Consider the following 23,922-nt stretch of genomic DNA (forward strand, 5'->3'; position numbering starts at 1 on the left):
ATACATACTGGTAAAATATCAGCTCTAATTGTACATTGAATGGAAATAGATTCGGTGCTGTGATGGAGTTGAGCGATTTGGAGGCTACAGGTCCAAGGGACATTAAAGGGAGCACCTCAGGTTGATGAGGCCGGAGGAAAGTTAATGGATGTCTAGGTTTAATTCCAAGGGGTATAGAATAAAGAAGTTAAGAGGTAATAATGAACATACATAAAACCTTAATATGACCTCCATTAGAGTATAGTATCACCTCCACGCTGGAGGAAGGATATTGAGCCTCTTGAGAGTGAACAAACCAGATTCACGAGGATGCTTCCTGGTATCAGGAGAAACAGATACAAAGAAAGATTTTGACAAACGCCGTGTTTTCCATTAGAACAACACATATTATGGAGGGATGTGATTTATATGTTTAAAATTATGAACGGATGGGACAGGATAGGCTGTTTTCAGTAGTTAGGTATCACGAACCGAGGAGCCAATTAATTTAATTTTCAGAGTTTCCCAGTCTCACAATAAGTTGAATCTGCTGAAAACTGTTAAAAGGTTAAAAGAAAAGGTGAAATTACAGCACCGCCAAAAGCCAATAAAGAACAATATCACAGAAATGTCACTTGTTTCCCGCACACCTTTGTTGATTCATTTCCAGTAAGTGAAACCTGGATCCTGATACTGAAGGGTGTGAATATCCTAATCAAGGCCGAGACTGTTACTCATTAACTGGAGACTTTCTGCAGGAGATCATAATCATTGCTCTGTTGTTAATAGGAAAATAACCTGTGACGGAAATTGGACAAATTCAGGGCAATAAGGATCAGATTAGCTTTCTAATTGGCCTAATACTGAGATTAATAGAGGCGGAGTCCGAATGTAATTCATTTACACAGAGTTAGAATCGAGATAAAGAAACAGCTACTGATCGAAAGGGAAGAAAATTCCAAACACTTAACGTTTCAACTCAGAGAGTTCACTGTGTCCTTCCTTCTGGTGTTTGGTCCCAATAAACTAACAGCGAGCTTTGACCATTGCTATCTCTGCCCTTTTATATTCCGATAATAAAGACGTTTTATGATGCGCAACAACATCGAATTGAGGACACGGAATTGAATCCGGCTACGGAACATAGATTCTCTGTGGGATCTCCTGAACCAGAGATGGAAGAATTGGGGGACAACTTAATCATTGTTTGCACACAAAGATTTAATGACATTGATTAAAATATCAGCAATTTATCAGACCATTTCAATTTGAATGAGACCGTGTGTATACTGACCGAGCCCCACACAGAGAACAGGGCGGGGAGGGATTATACTGATCAGGCTGAAGGTCGTGTTTGTGAATGTAACATGTAACTAATCTTTACCCAGGGTGTGTTCATTAACCTGCAGTACCCACAACCCGAACTTAACCAGACACTCTGGAACCAGAATCAGGAGCCGCAGCACAAGGTAAGGACCCCGAATATACTGAGCACAATAACAGTGTTTTAATGCAGCAGAACTGATCCATCGCCGCGTATTTGTGTATTAGTTCAATCAGATTGAAAAGTTGTATCCATGTTGCATCAGATAAGAAAGGACTTTTTCTTTACATAAGTTAACTTACTGGAAGAAGCGCCATTTAACAGAATAAAATTTTCAAATGTAAACTCGCGCAATAATATTCTGCATTTGTAAATAGTATTCAAAGATAATGTTCGTTTACGACACGGTTAGAGGTTGAGACTTTTGAATGCAAATCACATCCTCGAACCGTCACCGAAGTCCAATGTTTCCGGCAACGGGACGGTTTACCATTTGACCCACATTGACCTCAGGATGCTGGGGCTCCTTGGTACCAAACCCAGACAAACGCTGCCTTGTTGTCCAGGCGAGTTACAGTCAGCTCTTCTCTGGCATTCAACTCTTGTATCTGTGAACACGTGGGGATCCGGCAATTTGAGGCACCGCCCGAACTGAGCGTCGCTGAACAGGTAATTGATGAGTGAATGTTTCTTGATGGCGCCATTGATGAGTCCGTCCATCAGGTTACTGATCATTGAGAGGTGGTTGGGAGGGCGATAATTGGCTGGATTCAGTCTGTCCTTTTGTTTTGTGGATGGAACAGAGCTGTTCATTCAAAACATATCCGTAAAGAGCAAATTGTTCCAATTGTACAGTCAAGCAACCATGGTAAACGTGTGAGGTAAGAGGCAGTATGAAGCTAAAGGAAGTGACTTACACAAATGCCAAATAAATTGGTAATCCAGAGGACTGGGAGGAATACAGAAAACAACAAAGGAAGGCAAAGGAAATATTAAGAGCTGCAAAAAGAAAATACGAAAAAAAGTGCAAGTAATAGAAAGGCTAATTGGAAAAATGTGTATAAATATACATTAAGTGTAAGAAACTTTAACGGCCGGGCACAGAATCGGTGGGGATGTAGACAGGTAAAAGGCAGGAATTTCAGACACTAAGCAGGGACAAATTGGCAGCGGCAGCACAGAGAAACAGGACGGGGAATAAGGTACGGAGGAGTCGCACGAGGTAACATGGACTTTTAATGTTAATATTAAATACAAATGCTAATGTTGAGTTTCCCAGCCTCAGAATAAATACAGGTGCAGAGGGACATTCAGGCATAGAGCAGGTGGGATGGAAAGTGCATCTGGGGAAGGCGAGTTAGAACAGAAACAGACATAGTGCTGAGGGAGTGGAAACAAGGGGAGAAACAGATATGGAACCGGTGGGGTGGGGGGAACAAACATTACAGGTCAGGCACATAATCGGTGGGGGGAGTAGACAGGTAAAAAAACAGGGATGTCAGACACGAAGTAGACGGAGCCGTAAACGGAGTTGGAGGACAGAGAAGCAGGAATGGGAATAAGACATGGAGGAGTCTCAATGGGTCGCATGAACTTTTAATATTTCTATTAAATACAAATACTAATTTGGAAGTGAATTTCATGTTCAGAGTTTCTCAGCCTCACAATAAATTGAATCCGCTGCTAAACTTTCAAAACAAAGATTAAATGAAAAGGTGAAATTCCATCATCCCCAATAAAGATTAACAGGCTGATGTAGCAGAAATTTCACTTGTTTCCTGCACACATTTGCTGGTTCAGTTCCAGTAAGTGAAACCTGGGTCCTGATACAGAAGGGTGTGAATATCCTGATCAAGGCCGAGACTGTTACTCATTAACTGGAGACTTTCTACAGGAGATTATAATCATTGCTCTGTTGTTAATAAATAACAATTGGAAAATAACATCTAACCAGTCATGTGTCAGGAATTATACAAATTCGGGGCAATAAAGATCAGATTAACATTATAATGGACCCAATACTGAGACTAAGAGAGCCCGGATCAGAATGTGTTACATTTATACAGAGTTAGAATCGGGACAAAGAAATAGCCAATTATCGAAAGGGAGGATAATTCCACACACTTAACGTTTCAAGGCAGAGAGTTCACTGTGTCCTTCCCTCTGCTGTTTGATCCCAATAAACTAACAGCGAGCTTTGCCCCTTGTTATCTGTAACCTATTAAAGTCCGATAATAAACAAGTTTTATGGTGAGTATTAAATTCAAATTGAGGACACGGAACTGAATCCGGCTACAGAACACAGTTTCACCGCGGGTTCTACTGAACCACGGATGGAAGAGCTGGGGGGGTGCGGGGTATTTAGTTTATGTTTCCACGTAAAGAATTAATGACTTTAGTTAAAATATCAGTAATTTATCAGACCATTTCAATTTGAATGAGACGGTGTGTGATTCAGACCGAGCCCCACACCAGAGAACAGGGCGGGGAGGGATTGTACTGATCAGGCTGAAGGTCGTGTTTATGACGGTGATGTGTAACTGATCTTTACTCCAGGGTGTATTCATTAACCTGCAGACCCCACAACCCTATCTTACCCGGACACTCTGGAACCAGAATCAGGAGCCGTAGCACAAGGTAAAGACCCCGAATATACTGAGCACAATTAGTGTTTTAATGCAGCAGAACTGACCCATCGCAGTTTATTTGTGTATTATTTCAATGAGATTGAAAAGTTGTATCCATATTGGATCAGGTAAGAAAGGACTTTTTTTTACATAAGTTAACTTACTGGAAGAAGCGATATTCAACAGAATAAAATTTCCAAATGTAAACTCGGGCACTAACATTCCGCTGCTCTAAATAGTATTCAAAGATAATCTTCGTTTATGACACGGTTAGAGGTAGAGACTTTTCAATGTAAATCACAGCCTCTAATCGTCACCGAAATCCAATGTTTCCAGCCACGGGGTGTTTACCCTGTGACCCACATTGACCTCAGGATGCTGGGGCACCTTGGTGCTAAACCCAGACAAACGCTGCCTTGTTGCCAGGCGAGTTACAGTCAGCTCTTCTCAACTCTTGTATCTGTGAACAAGTGAGGATCCGGGGATTTGAGGCACCGCCCGAACTGAGCGTCGCTGTACAGATTATTGATGAGTGAATGTTTCTTGATGGCGCCATTGATGAGTCCGTCCATCAGGTTACTGATCATTGAGAGGCGGCTGGGAGGGCGGGAATTGGCTGGATTCAGTCTGTCCTTTTAATTTGTGGATAGAACAGAGCTGTTCATCCAAATATATCCCTAAAGAGCAAATTGTTCCAATTGTACAGTCAAGCAACCATGGTAAACGTGTGAGGTAAGAGGCAGTATGAAGCTAAAGGAAGTGACTTACACAAATGCCAAATAAATTGGTAATCCAGAGGACTGGGAGAGATATAGAAAACAACAAAGGAAGGCAAAGGAAATATTAAGAGCTGCAAAAAGGGAATATGAAAAAGTGCAAGTAATAAAAGACTAATTGGATAAATGTGTATAAATATATATTAAGTTTAAGAAACAATAACGGCCAGGCACAGAATCAGTGGAGGAAGTAAACAGGTAAAAGGCAGGGATGTCAGACACAAAACAAGGGAGCCATAAACAAACTGGGAATGGCAGCACATCGACGAAGGAAGGGGGATAAGGTACAGAGGAGCAACGAGGTTACATGAACTTTTAACATTAATATTAAATACAAATGCTAATGTTGAGTTTCTCATCCTCACAATAAATTTCCGCTGTCAAACTGTTGAAACAAAGATTAAATGAAAAGGTGAAATTGAAGCATCACCGATAAAGATTAACAGACCGATGAGGCAGAAAAGTCACTTGTTTCCCGCACACATTTGTTGATTTAGTTCCAGTAAGTGAAACTTGGCTCCTGATACTGAAGAGTGTGAATATCCTGATCAAAGCCGAGACTGTTACTCATTAACTGCAGGAGATTATAATCATTGCTCTGTTGGTAATAAATAACAATTGGAAAATAACCTGTAACCAGTCATGTGACTGGAATTGTACAAATTCAGGGCAATAACTATAAGGTTAACATTACAAAAGACCCAATACTGAGATTAATGGAGCCCGGATCAGAATGTGTTACTTTTATACAGAGTTAGAATCGGGACAAAGAAACAGCCATTTATCGAAAGGGAGGATAATTTCAAACACTTAACGTTTCAACGCAGAGAGTTCACTGTGTCCTTCCTTCTGGTGTTTGATCTCATTAAACTAACAGCGAGCTTTGCCCCTCGCCATCTGTGCCCTTTTATATCCCGATAATAAATTGGTTTTATGGTGAGTATTAAAATCGAATTGAGGACACGGAACTGAATCCGGCTACAGAACACAGTTTCACCGCGGGGTCTTCTGAACAGCAGATAGAGGAGATGGGGGGGGGGGGGATTTGGTATTTTTCCCACACAAAGAATTGATGACTTTGGTTAAAATATCAGTAATTTATCAGACCATTTCAATTTGAATGAGACCGTGTGTGATTCAGACTGAGCCCCACACCAGAGAACATGACGGGGAGGGATTGTACTGATCAGGCTGAAGGTCGTGTTTATGACGGTGATGTGTAACTGATCTTTACCCAGGGTGTTTTCATTAACCTGAAGACCCCACATCCCGAACTTACCCGGACACTGTGGAACCAGAATCAGGAGCCGCAGCACAAGGTTAGTGCCCCGAATATACTGAGCACTATGATTGTGTTTTAACGTAGACCAATGGGGCTTTCACCGTTTATTTATGAAGTAATTCAATTATATTGAAAGTCGGGGAGTTACTCACGGATCAGAGTGTAAAGGTTGTTTCTTTCCTGAAGTTAACATTCGTGGCAGCGTCATTTAAGAGATTAAAACCTCCAAATCTGTTCTCTCCCGCTAAAATCCTATTGTTTAAAATATTATTGGAAGGTATTTCTGAATTATCACATCTCTTATGAATAAAAAGTTGGAGGTTGACACTTTGCAACTTACAACACAGCCCCCAACCATCAACATAACCCAGTGTGGTGGCCCGTCTGATTCCAGCCACTGGAGGTTTTCCCTTTGACTCCCGTTGACCTCAGTTTGCTGGAGCTCTTTGGTGCCGCACCCTGTCAAACGCTGCTTGTTGACGGGGTGAGTTCCCCTCACTTCTCCCCTGGTTCTCCACTCTCGCATCCATTTGTGAATTGACACGATAAAGAAGTCTGAAACCGAGTGGTTCTACCGGAATCGGTTCTGAGCGTTGGCGAGCAGATTATTGACGAGCGAGTATTACTTGATGGATCAACTCCCTCAATCACTTTGCTGATGATTGAGAGGTGACTGATAGGGCGCTGATTGTCCGGGTCCAATTAGTCTTTGATTCTGTGCACTGGACACAGCAGGTCCACCTTGTACATTGGCGGGTAGAGCCAGTATAATTGGTGCACTGCTATAGTTTGTCTGGGCGACAGCTCGTTCTTCAGCACGATGGTGGGATGCAGTGACGGCCAATGGTATCCACTGTCTCCTGTCCATTCATACGTGGTGTGAACAGAATTGGCTGCAGACAGGCACCTGTGATATCGGTAAGCCCGGGAGGAAAGAACATCTGTGTAAGGAAAGTGGTGAAGTAATAACGCCGCCTGAAGGCGGCCATTGTTCATTAATCTCTCTGGGACTGTCACCAGTTGAACGATTTGATGGACAGTTCAGTCAAGGTGAAGCTATAACTACAGATTGGGGAATTATAATCTTTAAAACGAATGTCAATGATAAGGGACAAGAGAAGCAGCTGATTCATTGAGGTCGTGATATGGAACTTTGGAATTCTCACATCGCAGTATTGTTTCAGTGCGGTGTTAGGGGCTCGGTCAGTGGGGTGTGGGTGTGGGATTGGGTCAGTGGGGTATGTGACTGGGTCAGTGGGGTGTGGGACTGGGTCAGTCAACATTATGTTTCAACTCAGAGAGTTCACTGTGTCCTTCCCTCTGGTGTTTGATCCCAATAAACTAACAATGATGTTTGCCCCTTGTTGTCTCTACCCTTTTATATTCCGATAATAAAGAAGTTTTATGATGAGCAATAAAATCGAATTGCGGACACGGAAATTAATCCGGCTGCAGAATACAGTTTCAAAGCGGGGTCTTCTGAGCCAGAGAGGAAGAGCTGGGGGGTATTTAGTAATTGTTTTCAAACAAAGAATTAATGACTTTAGTCAAAATATCAGTAATTTATCAGTCCATTTCAATTTGAATGAGACCGTGTGTGGTTCAGATCGAGCCCCACACCAGAGAACAGGGCGGGGAGGGATTGTACTGATCAGGCTGAAGGTCGTGTTTATGACTGTGATGTGTAACTGATCTTTCCCCAGGGTGTGTTCATTAACCTGCAGAACCTATAACGTACACTTACCGGACACTTTGGAATCATATTCAGGACCGCAGCACAAGATAAGGACCCTGAATTTACTGAGCAAGATCAGAGTGTTTTAACGCAGCAGAACTGATCCATCGCCGTGGATTTGTGTATTCGTGCAATGAGATTGAAAAGTTGTATCCATACTGGATCTGATAAGAAAGGATTGTTTTTTTTACATAAGTTAACTTACTGGAAGAAGCGACAGTTAACAGAATAAAATTTCAAAATGTAAACACCTCACTAAAATTCTGCTGTTGTAAAAAATATTCAAAGATTATCTTCGTTTATGACACGGTTAGACGTTGAGACTTTTCATAGTAAATTACAGCCGCTAACCGTCACCGAAATCCAATGTTTCCAGCAACGGGGTGTTCACCCTTTGACCCACATTGACCTCAGATGCTGGGGCTCCATGGTGCCAAATCCAGACAAACGCTGCCTTTTTGTCGAAGCGAGTTACAGTCATCTCTTCTCTGGCATTGAACTCTTGTATCTGTGAACAAGTGGGGATCTGGGGATTTGAGGCACCACGCGAAATGAGCGTCGCTGTACAGATTATTGATGAGTGAATGTTTCTTGATGGCGCCATTGATGATTCCGTCCATCAGGTTACTGATCATTGAGAGGAGGCTGGGAGGGCGATAATTGGCTGGATTCAGTCAGTCCTTTTGTTTTGTGGATAGAACAGAGACTTTCATCCAAAACATATCCAGAAAGGGCAAAATATTCCACATGTACAGTCAAGCAACCATGGTCAACGTGTGAGGTAAGAGGCAGTGTAAAGCTAAAGGAAATGACTTACACAAATGCCAAGTAAATAGGTAATCTAGAGGACTGGGAGAAATACGGAAACAGAATTGGTGATTACGGATCGAGTGACTGAGCACTTGAACAAATATGAGTTGAAGATAGGGAGCCAGCAAGGATTTGTTAAAGCGAACTCATGTCTGACTGATCCAGTTGAATTTTTTGAGGAGATCACTAACAAGGTAGAAAAAGAATGTCTGCAGATGTTATCTAGGTGGACTTCCAGAAGGCATTCGATAAGATTCCATACAAAAGATAATTGGCAAAAACGAACGGACATGGAATTGGAGGCAGTATTTTGACTTGTGTTCGAAATTGGTGGGAGTTGGTAGACAGTGGGGATAAATGGTATGTACTCAGACTTACAGGTTAGGGAGTTGGGAGACAGTGTGGAAAAATGGTATGTACTCAGATTGACCGGTTAGGAATTTGGAGACAGTGGGTATATTTGTATGTACTCAGATTGACTGGTTATGGAGTTGGGAGACTGGAAATATGGTATGCACTCAAATTGATAGATTGGGGAGTTTTGAGACAGTGGGGATAAACGGTATGTCCTCAGATTGACAGGTTCGGGAGTTGTGAGACATTGTGGAAAATGGTAGCTAACCAGATTGACAGGTCAGGGAGTTGCGAGACTGTGAGATAAATGGTATGTACTCAGATTGACAGGTTAGGGAGTTGGGAGACAGTGGGGATAAATGGTATGTGCTCAGATGGAAAGGTTTGGGATTTGGGAGACAAAGGGGATAAATGGTATGTACTCAGATTGGCGGGTTCGGGAGTTGGGAGACAGTGGGGATAAATGATATGTGCTCAGATCGAAAGGTTTAGGATTTGGGAGACAAAGGGGATAAATGGTATGTACTCAGATTGGCGGGTTAGGGAGTTGGGAGGCAGTGGAGATAAATGGTTTGCACTCAGATTGACAGGAGAGGGAGTGATGAGACTTTGGGAATAAATGGTTTGTACTCAGATTGACAGGTAAGGGAGTTGGGAGACAGTGGGAAAATGTATGTTCTCCGACTGACAGGTTAGGGATTTGGGAAACAGTGGGGATGAATGGTTTGTACTCAGATTGACAGGTGAGGGAGTGATGAGCCTGTGGGGATAAATGTTATGTCCTCAGATTGACAGGTTAGCATGTTGGGAGACAGTGGGTATAAATTGTATGTACTCAGATTGGCAGGTTAAGGATTTGCGAGACAGTGAGGATAAATGGTATGTGCGCAGACTGACAGTTTGTGGAGTTGCGAGTCAGTGAGGATGAATGGTATGTACTTTAGACTGACAGTTTAGGGAGTTAGGAGACAGTGGGGATGAATGGTGCATACTCAGATTGACAGGTTTGGGATTTGGGAGACAGAGGAGATAAATGTTATGTACTCAGATTGACAGGTTATGGATTTATGAGACAGAGGGAATAAATGGAATGTACACAGATTGACAGGTCAGGGAGTTGGGAGGCAGTGGAGATAAATGGTATGATCTCAGATTGACAGGTTAGGGAGTTGGGAGGCAGTGGGGATAAATGGTATGATCTCAGATTGACAGGTTAGGGAGTTGGGAGGCAGTGGAGATTAATGGTTTGTACTCAGATTGACAGATGAGTGAGTGATGAGACTTTGGGAATAAATGGTACGTACTCAGATTGACAGGTTAGAAAGTTGGGAGACATTGGCTATAAAAGGTTTGCACTCAGATTGACAGGTGAGGGAGTGATGAGACTTTGGGAATAAATGGTATGTACTCAGATTGACAGGTAAGAGAGTTGGGAGACAGTGGGGAAAATGTATGTTCTCAGACTGACAGGTTAGGGATTTGGGAGAGAGTGGGAATAAATGGTTTGTACTCCGAATGACAGGTGAGGGAGTGATGAGACTGTGGGGATAAATGTTATTTCCTCAGATTGACAGTTTAGCATGTTGGGAGACAGTGGGGATAAATGGTATGTACTCAGAATGACAGGTTAGGTGGTTCGGAGACAGTGGGGATAAATGGTATGTACTCAGATTGACAGGTTAAGGAGTTGCGAGACAGTGAGGATAAATGGTATGTCCTCAGAGCGATAGGTTAGGGAGTAGGGAGACAGTCGGGGAAATGGTATGTCCTCAGATTGACTGGTTAGGGAGTTGGGATTCAGTGGGTCTAAATGGTATGTCCTCAGAATGATATGTTAGGCAGTTGGGAGACAGTGGGAATAAATGGTATGTACTCAGATTTACAGGTTAGGGAGTTGGGAGACAGAGGGAATAAATGATATGTACTCAGATTGATAGGTTAGTGACTTGGGAGACAATGGGGAGAAATGTTATGTACTCAGATTGACAGGTTAGTGAGTTGGGAGACAGTGGGGATAAATGGTATGTGCTCAGATTGACAGGTTAGTGAGTTGGGAGACAGTGGGGATAAATGATATGTCCTCAGATTGACAGGATAGGGAGTTGGGAGAGAGTGGGTATAAATGATATTTACTCAGATTGACAGGTTAGGGAGTTGGGAGACAGCGGGGATAAATGGTAAGTTGTCAGATTGACAGGTTAGGGAGTTGGGAGACAGTGGCGATAAATGGTATGTACTCAGATTGATATAATTGGACCTTAGAAAGAGTCCTTAATCCAGTGAGTCTATAAAATAGGCAAAATACCGCAAGTGGAATTTTTTACATGGAGATGTGTGACCAAACAGAAAAGAATATTGAAGATCTTATCAAATGGCGGAGCGGGCTCGAGGGGCTGAATGGCCTACTTGTGGTCCTATGTTCCCATGTAAAAACATTAGCCTGATGCTGGTTGATTATTGTAGGGATTATTTCTCGAGACGTTAACTGCATTTGTGAAAATAAAACGGGATGGGCTGTGCAGCCAATGTTGGATTCTGCCCGTACTTGGTGTGAAGCTGAAGTACTTAGAATAGCTTTGGTTCTTCCTTTGTTGTGTGTGGGAAATCGGACATGCAGCAGGATGGGGAAGGAAGCAGGGAAGGTAATCAGGCATGGGGCAGGTGGAATGGAAAGGAGGGGTAGAATCAGATATGGAGCAGGAAGGCGAAAGGATTTGGGTAAGATCAGGCCGGGAACAGGAGGAAAGGAAGGGCAAGGGGAGAATTAGGATTGCTGCAGGTGGGGATCGAATAAAGAGTTCGGGGAGAGATAGGAGTGGAGGAAAGGCCGTTCAACTGGAGGCGGTTGCAGGTGCAGTGGGATATTCAGTCACGGAGCAGGTGGGATGGAAAGTGCATCTGGGGAAGGCAAGTTAGTACAGAATCAGACAGAGAGCTGAGGGAATGGAAACAAGGGGAGAAACAGATATGGAACCGGTCTGTGTGAGGGGGGAAACAAACATTTGCGGTCACGTACAGAATTGGTTGGGGAAAGTGGACAGGTGAAAGGCAGAGATTTCAGACACGAAGCAAGGGAGCTGTAAACGGAGTGGGATGACAGAGAAGCAGGAAATGGAATCGGACATGGAGGACTCGCAATGCGTTGCATGGACTTTTAATATTTCCGTTAAATACAAACACTAATTTGGAAGTGAATTTAATGTTCAGAGTTTCTAAGCCTCACAATAAATCGAACTCGCTGCTAAACTTTTAAAATGTGGAGATGCCGGTGATGGACTGGGGTTGACAATTGTAAACAATTTTACAACACCAAGTTATAGTCCAGCAATTTTATTTTAAATTCACAAGCTTGTGAATTTAAAATAAAATTGCTGGACTATAACTTGGTGTTGTAAAATTGTTTACAATTAAACTTTTAAAACAAAGATTAAATGAAAGGGTGAAATTCCATCACCCCCAATAAAGATTAACAGGCCGATGAACTGAAAAGTCACTTGTTTTCCGCACACATTTGCTGATTCAGTTCCAGTAAGTGAAACCTGGATCCTGATACTGAAGGGTGTGAATATCCTGATCAAGGCCGAGACTGTTACTCATTAACTGGAGACTATCTGCCGGAGATTATAATCATTGCTCTGTTGTTTACAAATGGCCATGATTGGAAGATAAACTGTAACCAGTCATGTGACAGGAATTGTACAAATTCAGGGCAATAAGAATCAGATTAACATTATAATAGACCCAATACTGAGATTAATAGAGCCGGGATCGGAATGTGTTACATTTACACAGAGTTAGAATCGGGGCAATGAAACAGTCAATTATCGAAAGGGGAGATAATTCCAAACACATAACGTTTCAACTCAGAGAGTTCACTTATTCCTTCCCTCTGGTGTTTGACCCCAATAAACTAACAGCGATCTTTGCCCCTTGCCATCTGTGTCCTTTTATGGTTCGATAATAAACAGGTTTTATGGTGAGTATTAAAATCGAATTGAGGACAGGGAACTGCATCGGGCTACAGAACACAGTTTCACCGCGGGGTCTTCTGAACCGTAGATGGAGGAGATGGGGGCCGGGGGGGGGGGGGTTGATATTTTTGCCACACAAAGAAGTAATGGCTTTGGTTAATATATCAGTGATTTATAAGACCATTTCAATTTGAATGAGACGGTGTGTGATTCAGACCGAGCCCCGCACCAGAGAACAGGGCGGGGAGGGATTGTACTGATCAGGCTGAAGATCGTGTTTATGACGGTGATGTGGAACTCATCTTTACCCAGGGTGTGTTCATCAACCTGCAGACCCCACATCCCGAACTTACCCGGACACTGTGGAACCAGAATCAGGAGCCGCAGCACAAGGTTAGGGCCCCGAATATACTGAGCACAATTAAAGTGTTTTAAAGTAGACCAATGGGGCTTTCGCCGTTTACTTGTGAAGTCAATCAATTATATTGAAAGTCGGGGAGTTACTCACTGATCAGATTGTAAGGGTTGTTTAGTTCTTGAAATTAACATTCGTGGCAGCGTCATTTAAGAGGCTAAAACTTCAATCTATTCATTCTCGCTAAAATGCTATTGTTTATAATATTATTGGAAGATATTTCTGAATTATTACATCTCTTATGAACAAGCAGTTGGAGGTTGACACTTTGCAACATACAACACAGCCCCCAACCACCAACATAACCTAATGTGGTGGCCCGTATCCTTCCAGCCACTGGAGGTTTTCCCTTTGACTCCCGTTGACCTCAGTTTGCTGGAGCTCTTTGGTGCCGCACCCTGTCAAACGCTGCTTGTTGACGGGATCAGTTCTGCTCACTTCTCCTATGGTTCTCCACTCTGGCATCCATTTGTGGATTGACACGATAAAGAAGTCTGAAACCGAGTCGTTCTACCGGAATCGGTTCTGAGCGCTGGCGGGCAGATTATTGACGAGCGAGGGTTACTTGATGGACCAACTCCCTCCATCACTTTGCTGATGATTGAGAGGTGACTGAAAGGGAGCTGATTGTCCGGGTCCAATTAGTCCTTGATTCTGTGCACTGGACACAGCAGTTCCACCTTGTAAATTGGCGGGTAGAGCCAGTATAATTGGTGCACTGCTACAGTTTGTCTGGGCGACAGCTCTTTCTTCAGCACGATGGTGGGATGCAGTCAGGGCCAATGGTATTCACTTTCTCCTGTTCATTCACACGTGGTGTGAACCGAATTGGCTGCAGACAGGCACCTGTAATAGCGATAAGACCGGGAGGAAAGAACATCTATGTAAGGAATGTGGTCAATTGAAAACGCCGCCTGTAGGGAGCCTTTGTTCATTAATGTAGTGGTTGGAAGCGTCAGTGGGGTGTCGGTTGGGACTGGGTCGGTGGGGTTTCGGCGTGGGACTGGGTCAGTGGGGTGTGTGTAGGACTGGGTCAGTGGGGGTCTGTAGGACTGGGTCGGTGGGGTTTCGGCGTGGGTCTGGGTCAGTGGGGTGTCTGTAGGACTGGGTCAGTGGGGTGTCTGTAGGACTGGGTCAGTGGGGTGTCTGTAGGACTGGGTCGGTGGGGTTTCGGCGTGGAACTGGGTCAGTGGGGTGTCTGTCGGACTGGGTCAGTGGGGTGTCTGTAGGACTGGGTCGGTGGGGTTTCGGCGTGGGACTGGGTCAGTGGGGTGTCTGTCGGACTGGGTCAGTAGGGTGTCTGTAGGACTGGGTCAGTGGGGTGTCTGTAGGACTGGGTCGGTGGGGTTTCGGCGTGGGACTGGGTCAGTGGGGTGTCTGTCGGACTGGGTCAGTGGGGTGTCTGTAGGACTGGGTCGGTGGTGTTTCGGCGTGGGACTGGGTCAGTGGGGTGTCTGTCGGACTGGGTCAGTGGGGTGTCTGTAGGACTGGGTCGGTGGGGTTTCGGCGTGGGACTGGGTCAGTGGGGTGTCTGTCGGACTGGGTCAGTGGGGTGTCTGTAGGACTGGGTCAGTGGGGTGTCCGTAGGACTGGGTCAGTGGGGTTTCGGCGTGGGACTGGGTCAGTGGGGTGTCGGTTGGAACTGTGTCGGTGGGGTGTCGACGCTGGGGCCGGGTCGGTGGGGTGTCGGTGTGGGACCGGGTCGGTGGGGTGTCGGCGCGGGGCCGGGTTGGTGGGGTGTCGGCGCGGGGCCGGGTTGGTTGGGTTGTCGGCGCTGGGGTCGGGTCGGTGGGGTGTGGGCGCAGTGCAGGGTCGGTGTGATGTCGGCGCGGAATTGTGTTTGTGGGACGGAGGAACAACAACACGTCGGTGAGACGGCAATCTGCAGGTTACAGACCCTCATAACAAAAAAAAAGATGTATTTAAGCGGAACTAGATAAACACATGAGCGAGTAAGGAATAGACTGGTATCCTGATTAGATGAAGAGGGTTTGAAGGAGACTCAAGTGGACCATCAACTCCACATGGACCAGACGGGCCGAGTGGCCTATTTCTGTGCTGTACATTCTGTGTAATTCTATGTAGAAAAGGGAAGTGACGAGGCTCGATTTTATGAATCAGTTTTGTAAAATGAGAATATCGGAATCTTTTGTCTAATTCTCTATCCTTCAATAAGTGAACTTCTCCGGTGGAACTGGGAGATTCCAGTTTCTCAGCCAGAGCATGGAATGTTATGTAAAAGTGGACTGAGTTTAACTTGTTCTATAACATGAAACCATAAATGAGACTTGTGTATCACAGAGGAGAGGGTTTGGCCAAAGAGAGGCGCCCAGTTTGACCCGCGGGTGAATAGTTAGACACGAGTATCTCCATCTCCAGCCTCCCTTTCCTCTCAATCTTTTGTCGCCTCCAGAATCTCTGCTCATCTTTCTCAAAACATCATGTTTGACTCTCTCCAATCAGGTTCCCCCTCCTGTCACAGCACTGAAATGGCAATATTCAATGTCACAAGTAACACCTTCTATGACTGTGACCGCGGTGAACTATCCCTCCTCATTCTCCACCTCTGCAGTATTTGACACGGTCGATCATAATATCCCCCTCCGACGCCTCTCCTCCATTGTCCAGCTCAGTAGGACTGCCCTCACTTGGTTCCACTTTTACCTGTCCAGTCGTATCAGGAGAATCATCATCAATGGCTTCTCTTCCCACCCCCGCACTGTTACCTCTGGATTTCCCCATGGATCTAACCTCGCCCGTCTATTTCTCATCCACATGCTGCCCCTTGGAGACATTATTCGAAGACAAGGGGTCAGCTTTCACATGTACACTGACAACACTCCTCACCTCCGACAGTGCTCAATAGTGTTAATATTAGAACAGTGGTAAATCTCCTCAACTCCTACAGTGCTCATTAGTGTTAATAATAGAACAGTGGTAAATCGCCGCAACTCCTACAGTGCTCATTAGTGTTAATAATAGAACAGTGGTAAATCGCCGCAACTCCTACAGTGCTCATTAGTGTTAATATTAGAACAGTGGTAAATCTCCTCACCTCCTACAGTGCTCATTAGTGTTAATATTAGAACAGTGGGAAATCACCTCACCGCCTACAGTGCTCATCAGTGTTAATATTCGAACAGTGGTAAATCTCCTCACCTCCTACAGTGCTCATTAGTGTTAATATTAGAACAGTGGTAAATATCCTCACCTCCTACAGTGCTCATCAGTGTTAAAATTAGATCAGTGGTAAATCTCCTCACCTCCTACAGTGCTCGTTAGTGTTAATATTAGAACAGTGGTAAATCTCCTCACCTCCTACAGTGCTCGTTAGTGTTAATATTAGAACAGTGGTAAATCTCCTCACCTCCTACAGTGCTCATTAGTGTTAATATTAGATCAGTGGTAAATCTCCTCACCTCCTACAGTGGTCATTCGTGTTAATATCAGATCAGTGGTAAATCTCCTCACCTCCTGCAGTGCTCATTAGTGTTAATATTGGAACAGTGGTAAATCTCCTCACCTCCTACAGTGCTCATTAGTATTAATATTGGACCATTGGTAAATCTCCTCACCTCCTACAGTGCTCATTATTGTTAATATTAGAACAGTGGTAAATCTCCTCACCTCCTACAGTGCTCATTATTGTTAATATTAGAACAGTGGTAAATCTCCTCACCTCCTACAGTGCTCATTAGTTTTAATATTAGAACAGTGGTAAATCTCCTCACCTCCAACAGTGCTCATTAGTCAGATGCTGACACCATGAGTGATGTGGTAAATATATTCTAATAAAAGCAGCAGCCAGGACATATCTCCATGAACACACGGAGAAAGTCACTGCCCAGAGAGAGCAGCGGAATCACACCCCGCTATATATTGTGTTTGTTGATAGATATCATATTCATAAAGTATCTGTATTTAATAACGAAAATCAACAAATCAAAAATATTCACCACAATTTTGTGAATAAAAATAATGCAATTGCCCCCGACTGCGTAAAACCGAGTGAGGGTCATTTAATTAATCAATGATCAACCCGCTCCAAAATTCCCTCCAGAATATTCACTACCTCAAGAATAAGGCTGGTTCTGGCCTGTACTGTGTGAGTAAATCTTACCAATGGGCACTCCCAGTGCGGAGTCTCGACCGACGGGAGCCCGACTGGAACTGGATTGTGGAGATCACCGGGACTCACTGGGTTTCACTGGGCAGCTCTCTGTCTCACACCTGATGTCGAGTGTTGATCATAACACTCGGGAAATGCTCGATCCCAGAACTAACAGCTGTTGTCCTGATGGGAGAGGATGGACTTGGTATCATGTTTAACAAGGCAACGTTCTCCTGCTCATTTTAATATTTCTGTCTAACCCTCCTATTAATATTATATTTATTACAGAGCATCAGAATCTGGGAACGTCTGTCACCGCCATGGCTGAAGGTTCAAACAGGGGAGAAGATCCAACATCTTCAACAAGAATGATAATGGTGTCAGGTAGGTTCAGAAAATTCTTCAAAATTGACTTTCTGTCCTGACAAATGGTCCAGATTACGAACAGGAACCTTCAGCTCACACAGGAAGAGGTAACAGCACAGATACTGTGTTCATAGAGGGAAGTGAGTGAACATCTGGAGTGACAGTGCAGTCACAGGTAGCGGGATCTCCTGAGTACTGGAACTGTCCAATAGATACCTGGTGTTGGGGACTATAAGCAGGATAGAGACAGTGACTCAGAGGATGGTCTTCCTGAGTAACAGTGTGAGACCGGGGAGCAGGGGGACACCCCGAGTGGGGCGGGGGTGAGAGGCAGTTGGGACACAGGAATAGGAGAGCGATAGTTGTGGGAGATTCCACAGTCAGGGAAATAGAGAGACACTTCTGCAGCCCTGAGCAGGTCCCGAATGCCAAGTTGCATCCCTTGTGCCAGAGGGAAGAATTTCCAGGAACGGGTGGGACCATCTCTGGGAAGGAAAGGAAAACAGAGAATAGCCATGGTCGGAACCAATAACACGGATAGAAATACGATTTTCGAGTGAATATTAAGACTGAGGCAGTAGATTAAAAAACAAGGCCTCCAGGTTGTGATCTTTGGATTGATTTACACTGGGCCGCTTAAGGAGGGAAATATGAGACAGGTCAATGTGTGGCTGCAGGGCTGGAGCAGGAGGGAAGGGTTCACGGTCTTGGGGCACTTGAGTGAGGTCAGTGAGAAGGGAAGGGACGGTCACGTTCTGAACTGACCAACAATGGTTTTACAGACTGGGTGAATGGAGCAGGAGGAAAGGGTTCACGGTCTTGGGACACTCCAGTCAGTTCAGGAAGAAAGGAAGGGATGGTAACAATCTGAACCGACCAACAATTGTTTTACAGACTGGGTGAATGGAGCAGTGGGAGGGTTTCAGCTGATATGACTGGAGGGTGGGAAATATCCGCGAGAGTGGAATTAATAAAATTGTTGGAGCAGAAACAGAAGATTTATGAAACAATGAAAAGTTATGGGCAGCAAGAAAGGAAGGAGGTTTTGAAGTATTGAGAGATAAAGTTATTGTTTTGAAGTATTGAGAGATAAAGTTATTGTTTTGAAGTAGTGAGAGATAAAGTTATTGTTTTGAAGTATTGAGAGAGAAAGTTATTGTTTTGAAGTAGTGAGAGATAAAGTTATTGTTTTGAAGTATTGAGAGATAAAGTTATTGTTTTGAAATAGTGAGAGATAAAGTGATTGTTTTGAAGTATTGAGAGATTAAGTTATTGTTTTGAAATAGTGAGATAAAGTGATTGTTTTGAAGTATTGAGAAATAAAGTTATTGATTTCAAGTCGTGAGAGATAAAGTTATTGTTTTGAAGCAGTGAGAGATAAAGTTATTGTTTTGAAGTAGTGAGAGATAAAGTTATTGTTTTGAAGTATTGAGAGATAAAGTTATTGATTTGAAGTAGTGAGAGATAAAGTTATTGTTTTGAAGTAGTGAGAGATAAAGTTATTGTTTTGAAATAGTGAGAGGTAAAGTGATTGTTTTGAAGTATTGAGAGATAAAGTTATTGTTTTGAAATAGTGAGAGATAAAGTGATTGTTTCGAAGTATTGAGAGATAAAGTTATTGATTTGAAGTATTGAGAGATAAAGTTATTGTTTTGAAATAGTGAGAGATAAAGTGATTGTTTCGAAGTATTGAGAGATAAAGTTATTGATTTCAAGTAGTGAGAGATAAAGTTATTGTTTTGAAGGATTGAGAAATAAAGTTATTGTTTTGAAGTCGTGAGAGATAAAGTTATTGTTTTGAAGTAGTGAGTGATAGAGATATTGTTTTGAAATAGTGAGAGATAGAGTTAATGTTTTGATGTATTGAGAGATAAAGTTATTGTTTTGAAGGACTGAGAGATAAAGTTATTGTTTGGAAGTATTGAGAGATAAAGTTATTGTATTGAAGTATTGAAAAATGAAATAAAAATTTTGACACAGTGAGAGATAAAGTTATTGTTTTAAAGTACTGAGAGTTAAAGTTATTGTTTTGAAGTATTGAGAGATAAAGTTATTGTTTTGAAGTATTGAGAGATAAAGTTATTGTATTGAAATAGTGAGAGATAAAGTGATTGTTTTGAAGTATTGAGAGATTAAGTTATTGTTTTGAAATAGTGAGATAAAGTGATTGTTTTGAAATATTGAGAAATAAAGTTATTGATTTCAGGTCGTGAGAGATAAAGTTATTGTTTTGAAGTATTGAGAGATAAAGTTATTGTTTTGAAGGATTGAAAAATGAAATAAAAGTTTTGACACAGTGAGGGATAAAGTTATTGTTTTAAAGTACTGAGAGATAAAGTTATTGTTTTGAAGCATTGAGAGATAAGGTTATTGTTTTGAAGTATTGAGAGATAAAGTTATTGTTTTGAAGTATTGAGAGATAAAGTTATTGATGTCAAGTAGTGAGAGATAAAGTTATTGTTTTGAAGTAGTGAGAGATAAAGTGATTGTTTTGAAGTATTGAGAGATAAAGTTATTGATTTCAAGTAGTGAGAGATTAAGTTATTGTTTTGAAGTATTGAGAGATAAAGTTATTGTTTTGAAGTAGTGAGAGTTAAAGTTATTGTTTTGAAGTATTGAAAGATAAAGTTATTGTTTTGAAGTAGTGAGAGATCGAGATATTGTTTTGAAATAGTGAGAGATAAAGTTAATGTTTTGAAGTATTGAGAGATAAAGTTATTGTTTTGAAGCACTGAGAGATAAATTTATTGTTTTGAAGTATTGAAAAATGAAATAAAAGTTTTGACACAGTGAGAGATAAAGTTATTGTTTTGAAGTACTGAGAGTTAATGTTATTGTTTTGAAGTAGTGAGAGTTAGAGTTATTGTTTTGAAGTTGTGAGAGATAAAGTTATTGTTTTGAAGTATTGAGAGATAAAGTTACTGTTTTGAAGTATTGAGAGATAAAGTTATTGTTTTGAAGCATTGAGAGATAAGGTTATTGTTTTGAAGCAGTGAGAGATTGAGTTATTGCTTTGGAATAGTGAGAGGTAAAGTGATTGTTTTGAAGTCTTGAGAGATAAAGTTATTGTTTTGAAGTATGGAGAGATAAAGTTATTGTTTTGAAGTAGTGAGAGATAAAGTTATTGTTTTGAAGCATTGAGAGATAAGGTTATTGTTTTGAAGCAGTGAGAGATAAAGTGATTGTTTTGAAGTATTGAGAGATAAATTTATTGTTGTGAAGCAGTGAGAGATAAAGCTGTGTTTCGAAGTAGTGAGAGATAAAGTTATTGTTTTGAAGAATTGAGAGATAAAGTTATTGTTTTGAAGTCGTGAGAGTTAAATTTATTGTTTTGAAGAATTGAGAGATAAAGTTATTGTTTTGAAGTAGTGAGAGATAAAGTTATTGTTTTGAAGTATTGAGAGATAAAGTTATAGTTTTGAAATAGTGAGAGATAAAGTTATTGTTTTGAAGTAGTGAGAGATAAAGTTGTTGTTTTGAAATAGTGAGAGATAAAGTTATTGTTTTGAAATAGTGAGAGATAAAGTTATTGTTTCACAGTAGTGAGAGATAGAGTTATTGATTTGAAGTATTCAGAGATAAAGTTATTGTTTTGAAGTAGTGAGAGATAAAGTTCTTGATTTGAAGCAGTGAGAGATAAAGTTATTGATTTGAAGTAGTGAGAAATAAAGTTCTTGATTTGAAGCAGTGAGCGATAAAGTAATTGTTTTGAAGTATTGAGAGATAAAGTTATTGTTTTGAAGTAGTGAGAGATAAAGTTATTGTTTTGAAGTAGTGAGAGATAAAGTTATTGTTTTGAAGTATTGAGAGATAAAGTTATTGTTTTGAAATAGTGAGAGATAAAGTTAATGTTTTGAAGTATTGAGAGATAAAGTTATTGTGTAGAAGCACTGAGAGATAAATTGATTGTTTTGAAGTATTGAGAGATAAAGTTATTGTTTTGAAGTATTGAGAGATAAAGTTATTGTTTTGAAGTATTGAGAGATAAAGTTATTGTTTTGAAGTATTGAGAGATAAAGTTATTGTTTTGAAGTATTGAGAGATAAAGTTATTGTTTTGAAGTAGTGAGAGATAAAGTTATTGTTTGGAAGTAGTGAGAGATAAAGTTATTGTTTTGAAGTGTTGAGAGATAAAGTTATTGTTTTGAAGTATTGAGAGATAAAGTTATTGTTTCGAAGTCGTGAGAGATAAAGTTATTGTTTTGAAGTAGTGAGTGATAAAGTTATTGTTTCGAAGTATTGAGAGATAAAGTTATTGTTTTGAAATAGTGAGAGATAAAGTTATTGTTTTGAAGTATTGAGAGATAAAGTTATTGTTTTGAAGAATTGAGTAATAAAGTTAATGTATTGAAATAGTGAGAGATAAAGTGATTGTTTTGAAGTATTGAGAGATAAAGTTATTGATTTCAAGTTGTGAGAGATAAAGTGATTGTTTTGAAGTATTGAGAGATAAAGTTATTGATTTCAAGTAGTGAGAGACTAAGTTATTGTTTTGAAGTATTGAGAGATAAAGTTATTGTTTTGAAGCACTGAGAGATAAATTAATTGTTTTGAAGTATTGAGAGATAAAGTTATTGTTTTGAAGTATTGAGAGATAAAGTCATTGTTTTGAAGTATTGAGAGATAAAGTTATTGTTTTGAAGTATTGAGAGATAAAGTTATTGTTTTGAAGTATTGAGAGATAAAGTTATTGTTTTGAAGTAGTGAGAGATAAAGTTATTGTTTGGTTGTAGTGAGAGATAAAGTTATTGTTTTGAAGTGTTTAGAGATAAAGTTATTGTTTTGAAGTATTGAGAGATATATTTATTATTTTGAAGTATTGAGAGATGAAGTTATTGTTTTGAAGGATTGAGAGATAAAGTTATTGTTTTGAAGTATTGAGAGATAAAGTTATTGATTTCAAGTATTGAGAGATAAAGTCATTGTTTTGAAGTATTGAAAAATGAAATAAAAGTTTTGACACAGTGAGAGATAAAGTTATTGTTTTGAAGTACTGAGAGTTAAAGTTATTGTTTTGAAGTAGTGAGAGATAAAGTTATTGTTTTGAAGTATTGAGAGATACAGTTATTGTTTTGAAATAGTGAGAGATAAAGTTATTGTTTTGAAGTATTGAGAGATAAAGTCATTGTTTTGAAGTATTGAAAAATGAAATAAAAGTTTTGACACAGTGAGAGATAAAGTTATTGTTTTGAAGTACTGAGAGTTAAAGTTATTGTTTTGAAGTAGTGAGAGATAGAGTTATTGTTTTGAAGTTGTGAGAGATAAAGTTATTTTTTCGAAGTATTGAGAGATAAAGTTATTGTTTTGAAGTATTGAGAGATAGAGTTATTTATTTCAAGTTGTGAGAGATAAAGTTATTGTTTTGAAGTAGTGAGAGATAAAGTGATTGTTTTGAAGTATTGAGAGATAAAGTTATTGTTTTGAAGTAGTGAGAGTTAAAGTTATTGATTTGAAATAGTGAGAGATAAAGTTAATGTTTTGAAGTGTTGAGAGATAAAGTTATTGTTTTGAAGCACTGAGAGATAAATTTATTGTTTTGAAGTATTGAGAGATAAAGTCATTGTATTGAAGTATTGAGAGATAAAGTTATTGTTTTGAAGTATTGAGAGATAAAGTTATTGTTTTGAAGTAGTGAGAGATAAAGTTATTGTTTCGAAGTATTGAGAGATAAAGTTATTGTTTTGAAGTAGTGAGAGATAAAGTTATTGTTTTGAAGTGTTGAGAGATAAAGTTATTGTTTTGAAGTAGTGAGAGATAAAGTTGTTGTTTCGAAGTCGTGAGAGATAAAGTTATTGTTTCGAAGTAGTGAGAGATAAATTTATTGTTTTGATGAATTGAGTGATGAAGTTATTGATTTCAAGTTGTGAGAGATAAAGTTATTGTTTTGAAGTATTGAGAGATAAAGTGATTGTTTTGAAGCACTGAGAGATAAATTTATTGTTTTGAAGCAGTGAGAGATAAAGTTATTGTTTGGAAGTAGTGAGAGATAAAGTTATTGTTTTGAAGTGTTGAGAGATAAAGTTATTGTTTTGAAGTATTGAGAGATAAAGTTATTATTTTGAAGTATTGAGAGATAAAGTTATTGTTTTGAAATAGTGAGAGATAAAGTTATTGTTTTGAAGTATTGAGAGATAAAGTTATTGTTTCGAAGTATTGAGAGATAAAGTTATTGT

General features: G+C 40.6%; 1 protein-coding gene across 5 annotated transcripts in view; it reads left to right on the plus strand.

Moving 5' to 3' along the window:
• Positions 1-1,386: 1,386 nt before the first annotated feature.
• LOC137314024 (NACHT, LRR and PYD domains-containing protein 3-like) overlaps positions 1,387-23,922 on the plus strand; it is a 54,299-nt gene continuing 31,763 nt past the window's right edge. Inside the window, exons 1-6 of one of the 5 annotated variants that reach the window (XM_067979721.1) lie at positions 3,516-3,553; positions 3,860-3,940; positions 5,945-6,025; positions 7,692-8,504; positions 13,171-13,251; positions 17,673-17,768. In XM_067979721.1, coding sequence (XP_067835822.1) covers positions 17,705-17,768 — 64 coding nt within the window. In that variant the 5' untranslated portion in view covers positions 3,516-3,553; positions 3,860-3,940; positions 5,945-6,025; ... (1 more) ...; positions 13,171-13,251; positions 17,673-17,704. Of the gene's footprint in view, positions 1,449-1,598; positions 1,973-3,515; positions 3,554-3,859; positions 3,941-3,977; positions 4,059-5,944; positions 6,026-7,691; positions 8,505-13,170; positions 13,252-17,672; positions 17,769-23,922 lie in introns of those variants that run through there. The other 4 variants (XM_067979718.1, XM_067979719.1, XM_067979717.1 and 1 more) reach the window with 4 other exon arrangements.

The sequence above is a fragment of the Heptranchias perlo genome, unplaced genomic scaffold, assembly GCF_035084215.1.
Source record: "Heptranchias perlo isolate sHepPer1 unplaced genomic scaffold, sHepPer1.hap1 HAP1_SCAFFOLD_50, whole genome shotgun sequence".
NCBI lineage: Eukaryota > Metazoa > Chordata > Chondrichthyes > Hexanchiformes > Hexanchidae > Heptranchias > Heptranchias perlo.